A 5,791-nucleotide genomic window follows, 5' to 3' on the forward strand; every position below is an offset into this window, starting at 1 on the left:
GTGTCAAGCCCTACACCTTGGGGGGGTGTGGGGTGTGTAACGGGGCAGTTTAAGGTGCCACAGCTCCATGGAGATCCTGGAGAGGGGTTGATGCTGGCTGGGCCATCAGTAGGTTTCAGAGTGAACGCTGTCAGTAGGTTTCAGAGTGAACAAACCCTGTGTTTGCTGAGGAACACCCCCCTCCCCACCCCAATTTAAAAAAGCCACATTGCACCCAAAACCCCCCCAAAAATCCAGAGTGAAAGGGGTTATATCACACCACCACCCCCAATAAGCTGAGGGACCAGGAATCCATCCCTAAGTCCTACATTTTATTTAACATCATTTTAAACTGGAGAGGCCCAGGGCCCCCAGTTTGCATCTGGGTACCTCCCCCCCAACCCCCAGCACCCTGGATGCACCCATGAGGCCACCCCTGCACCAGGATGGGACACACTGTGACCCCCCCCCCCCAACCTTGCAACAAGCAGCATCACATTGTTCCCCCCTCCTCCTCACCCCTCCCCAAAACATCAGGGCTTCCCTGAACCTTTCCCCTCTGAACCTCATGGACAGACAGACAGAGAGACCTTCATGGCCTTTGGAAAGCCCTGCTGGGAGGAAGAGGAGGAGGAGGAGGAAGAAGAGAAGGAGGCAGGGGGGGTGTGGGGCTGGGGGGGGTGCTCAGGTGGTGGGCAGCCAGACTTTTTGGGTGCTGATGATGTCGCTGAGCTTGCCCTTGATTTTCAGGAAGTGTCTCTTGAACTCCAGGCCATCACCCTGCACGGGGAGAGGAGGGGGATTGGGGGTTTGGGGGGGGTGTAAGGGGTGTGGGGGGTGGGTGTGCCAGCACCTTGTACCTGCTGGGCACTGTGCACCCCCTTCCACCCACCCTGCACCCCCTTGGCACTGCTTTGCACCCATCCTGTACCCCCTTGGCACTGCTTTGCCCCCCCTTGGCACCCTCTTGCACCCAGATTGCACCCCCCTTGCACTGCTCTGCACCCCCCCATGCACCCCCCTTGCACCCACTGTGCATGTGCTTTGCACCCACCACAATGCTCTGCACCCACCTTGCCCCTTCCCACCACCTGGCACTGCCCTGCACCCACTGTGCACCCCCTTACACCCACCCTGCGCCCCCTTACACCACTCTGCACCCCCTTACACCACCCTGCACCCACTGTGCACCCCCTTACACCCACCCTGCACCCCTTACACCACCCTGCACCCACTGTGCACCCCCTTACACCAATCCTGCACCCCCTTTACACCACTCTGCACCCCCTTACACCAATCCTGCACCCCCTTACACCACTCTGCACCCACTCTGCACCCCCTTACACCCCCCACCTTGCACTGCTTTGCACCCCCTTACACCACTCTGCACCCCTTTGCACCCCCTTACACCCCCACCTTGCACTGCTCTGCACCCCCTTATACCACTCTGCACCCACTGTGCACCCCCTTACACCCACCCTGCACCCCTTTGCACCCACTGTGCACCCCCTTACACCCCCCACAATGCTCCACATCACCCTGCTCCCACCGTACGCACCCCCCCAACATCACCCCACAGCACCCACCCACCCAGGCTACCACCCCACACCCACCTTGCCCGGCTCAGCATCACCCCACACCCACCCCAAACCCCCCAGTCCCCCCCCCTGCTCACCTTGGAGAGGCGAAAATCCACCAGGATCTTGCTCTCCATCTCCACCAGGTTCACCTTGAAGATGAGCTGGTTGTTCCTCTTGTCCGTGGTCGAGATGGTGACCTGGGGAACAGGCGACAGCACCGTGTGTCCCCCGAGTTCTCCGGGGCGGGGATGCTGGGGGGGGTGGGATGCCGTGGGGGGGGTGGGATTGGGCGGTGGGATGCCATGGGGTGGGGGGGGGAATGCTGTGGGGGGGTGGGATGCTGGAGGGGGGGAAGGGGGCAGGATGCCGTGGGGGGGGCGGGATGCTGGCGGGGGGTGGAGTGGGATGCTGTGGGGGGGGTGGGATCGTGGGGGGGTGGGGGATGCCGTGGGGGGGTGGGGGATGCCGTGGGGGGGGTGGGGGATGCCGTGGAGGGGGGGTGGGATGCCGTGGGGGGGAGTGGGATGCCGTGGGGAGGGGTGGGGGATGCCGTGGGAGGGGTGGGGGATGCCGTGGGGGGGTGGGGGATGCCGTGGGGGGGGTGGGATGCCGTGGAGGGGGGTGGGATTTGGGGGGTGGGATGCTGTGGGATTGGGGGGTGGGATGCCATGTGGGGGGGATGGGATGCCGTAGGGGGTGTGGGATGCCATGGGGGGGGGGGGGGATGCCGTGGAGGGGTGGGGGATGCTGTGGGGGGGATGTGGGATACCGTGGGGGGGGGGTTGGGATGCCGGGGGGGGGGGTGGGATGCCTTGGGGGGGTGGGGATGCCGTAGGGGGGGTGTGGGATGCCGTAGGGGGGGTGTGGGATGCCGTAGGGGGGGTGTGGGATGCCGTGGGGGGAGGAATGCTGTGGGGGGGGATGGGATGCCGTGGTGGGGCAGTGGGATGCTGTATGGGGGGTGGGATACTGTAGGGGGGGGTGGGATGCTGTGGATGGGGGGGGGTGGGATGCTGTGGATGGGGGGGGATGTCAGGGGGGGAGGATGCCATTGAGGGGGGTGGGATGCCATGGGGGGGGTTGGGATGCCATAGGGGAGGTGGGATGCCTTGGGGGTGGTGGGATTGGGATGTGTGTGGGATGCCATGGGGGAATGTGGGATGCTGTGGATGGGGGGGATGTCAGGGTGGGGGGATGCCATTGAGGGGGGGGTGGGATGCCATTGAGGGGGGGTGGGATGCCTTGGGGGGGTGTGTGATTGCGGGGGGTGGATGGGATGCCATTGAGGGGGGGTGGGATTGCGGGGGGTGGGATGGGATGCCATTGAGGGGGGGTGGGATTGGAACCCTGCTGCCCCCCAGCTCCCTACCTGGTTGGTGCAGCTCTTCCTCCAGCCGTAGGCCATCTCCTCACACACCTCTCGCAGGGCGCAGTAGGAGCCGTCGGCGTCCAGTTTGGTGAAGAAACGGGTCATCCGCTTCACCAGCCGCTGCCAGGGGTTCTGCCAGACCCCCCCCCCAGATAAAAACACCCCCACCGTTAAAAATCACCCCTCAAAGCCACAAAAAAAACCCCAACCCAACCCCTGGGGGTTCCCAAAACTGCCCTCGAGGAGATGAAACCCTGCAAGGCTGCACCCCCTGATGGCAAAGCCCAGGAGCTGCACCCCAAATAGCGTGAGTAACCCAGGGGGAAGGGGGGTGTGAGCTGGGGGTGAAGCTGTGCTGGCACATCCACGCTGTGGAGTCCTGGTGGGTGTCAGTGCTGAGGATCACCCCACCCCAGGCACCCCAAACCTGCACCCAGATCCTGTGAGCGATGCTTGTGCCCAGAGATTTGGGGAGTGGGGGGGTTGTGACTCCAGCCAGGCTGCACCCCAAAAGGGGAGAAGTAGCAGGGAGGAGTGTCCTGGTGTGGGGAGGGGTGAACCCCAACACAGGAACCCCTTCACTGAGCGCTCTGGAGCTGAACTGGGGTGCAACAACCCTGCAGAGCTGCACCAGGAAGCAGCAACCCCAGAGAGCTGCACCCCAACACAGGGACCCCAGCAAGGAACTCTGCAGGGCTGCACCCCGGAGCAATAAACCCCCTGGAGCTGGGCTGTGACACAATAAACCCCCTGGAGCTGCACTGTGATGCAATAACCCCTGCAATAAACTCTGCAGGGCTGCACTGTGATGCAATAACCCCCATGGAGCTGCACTGTGATGCAATAACCCCTGCAGAGCTGCACTGTGATGCAATAACCCCCGTGGGGCTGCACTGTGATGCAATAAACCCCAAGGAGCTGGGCTGTGATGCAATAAACCCTGTGGACCTGCACTGTGATGCAATAACCCCTGCAATAAACCCTGCTGAGCTGCACTGTGATGCAATAACCCTGCTGAGCTGCACTGTGATGCAATAACCCTGCTGAGCTGCACTGTGATGCAATAACCCTGCTGAGCTGCACTGTGATGCAATAACCCCTGCAATAAACCCTGCAGAGCTGCACTGTGATGCAATAACCCTGCTGAGCTGCCCTGTGATGCAATAACCCCTGCAATAACCCCTGCAGAGCTGCACTGTGATGCAATAACCCCTGCAGAGCTGCACTGTGATGCAATAACCCCTGCAATAAACCCTGCAGAGCTGCACTGTGATGCAATAACCCCCATGGAGCTGGGCTGTGATGCAATAACCCTGCAGAGCTGCACCCCAACCCCCCCATTTCCCCCCCCATCTCCCTGTGCAGCACCTGGGAGGATCCTGGCGTGCCCAGCAGCTGGCTGTTGACCAGCATGTGCTCAGGACAGGCGGGCTGGGAGAAGCTGATGCCCTGCACCAGCTTGTCGATGCCGCCTGCGCCGCCGTCCCAGAGCGTCGCGCCGGTGCCCAGCTCTGGCTGCGACGTGGAGAGAGCTGCACTGGTGCTGGGGTCTGGCTGTGACGTGGAGTAACTCGCCTTCTCCTTCCTGCAACACCAAGGGGAGATGTAGGGGGGGGTGAGGGTTGGTGTAGAGGGGTGAAGGTTGGGGGTTTGGAAAGGATGGGTGGTGGGGAAGGGAGGATGGGTGGGTTGCGTCGGGAGCCGGGGAAAGCGAGCCCTGGGGTGTGGCAAGGAGGGAAGAGGGGGGCTGGGGGGGTTCAGGGGGGATGTGGAGGGCAGTGGGGACTCACCTCAGCACGCTCTTCACTGGTGACAAGTCTGTATCAGACTGGATGTGCTTGGAGAAGCCTCCGGGCGAGTCGGGGAGCCCCTCTGAAGCCACGTGAGCGCGTTTGACACCTGTGAAAGGACAAGACACCTGGTAACACCCTCCCCTGGATTTTTTTGGGGGGGGGAGGTGGTGTCAAGCATGTCCCCCAGCAGCCCCCTTACCCTTCTTCAGGGGTTTGCTGTACCACCGGTCCTTCTTGATGTCGGGGATGGTGATCCTGGCCGTCGGGCTCTCCGTCAGGATCTTGTGCAGCAACGCTGGGGGTTGGGAAGACAGGGGTTGGAAAGGGCAACGGGTGCCCTCTTGGGTGCTGCTGGCTGCTGGGTGCTTACCCAAGGGTGCTGAATCGATCTTCTTCCAGGGTGGGAGGTAGGTTTTCCTCTCCTTCCAGTCGCTGTACTCCTGGCAGCTGTCGCTGGGCTGGTCCCAGGGCAGCTCTGCTGGAGGGGAAGGGAAAATGGAAAAAGAGGGGGGGGGGGGGGAAATGCAGCTGAGGGAGTGCAGGAAGGGGGCACAGGGAGATTTTGTGGGAGGGGGATGAGGGGGGTGAGGAAAACCTGGGGTTCTGTGGGGTTTTAAAGGGAGATGATGAGTGGAGGCATCACAGAAGCCCCAGGGGGTGACTGTGGCCCCGTGGTGATTATCACGTGAGGCGTCTCTGCTCCGCGTCTCCTGGTGTGTTTTAACCCCCACCCCAGGCAGGCAACACCTCCCCAGAGCACCATGGATCCACCCTTCAGTGTCTCACACGTCACCTTTGCATGTCTCCTGTCCCCCTATGCCATCCATCCCTCCATCCCTTATCCCTCCATCCCTCCTTCATCCATCCCTCCATCCCTTATCCCTCCATCCCTCCTTCATCCAGCCCTCCTTCATCCAGCCCTCCTTCATCCAGCCCTCCTTCATCCAGCCCTCCTTCATCCAGCCCTCCAGCCCTTCCTCCAGCCCTCCATCCTTCCTCCATCCAGCCCTCCATCCCTTCTTCATCCAGCCCTCCATCCCTCCTCCATCCAGCCCCTCCATCCCTCCTTC

At 62.3% G+C, this 5,791-nt stretch overlaps 1 protein-coding gene across 1 annotated transcript; it reads right to left on the bottom strand.

Annotated features, from left to right (window-relative positions):
- Positions 1–473: 473 nt before the first annotated feature.
- Positions 474–5,199, bottom strand: CHEK1 (checkpoint kinase 1; the record flags this gene model as incomplete). The annotated part of the gene is made up of 7 exons (XM_084280845.1): positions 474–759; positions 1,655–1,756; positions 2,929–3,060; positions 4,297–4,513; positions 4,719–4,827; positions 4,921–5,016; positions 5,092–5,199. Coding segments are annotated over 7 exons (860 nt in total), but the record flags the coding sequence as incomplete, so codon positions are not given.
- Between the last annotated feature and the right edge of the window lie 592 nt (positions 5,200–5,791).

The sequence above is a fragment of the Gallinula chloropus genome (assembly GCF_964237585.1).
Source record: "Gallinula chloropus genome assembly, contig: HAP1_SCAFFOLD_804, whole genome shotgun sequence".
Classification (NCBI taxonomy): Eukaryota; Metazoa; Chordata; class Aves; order Gruiformes; family Rallidae; genus Gallinula; species Gallinula chloropus.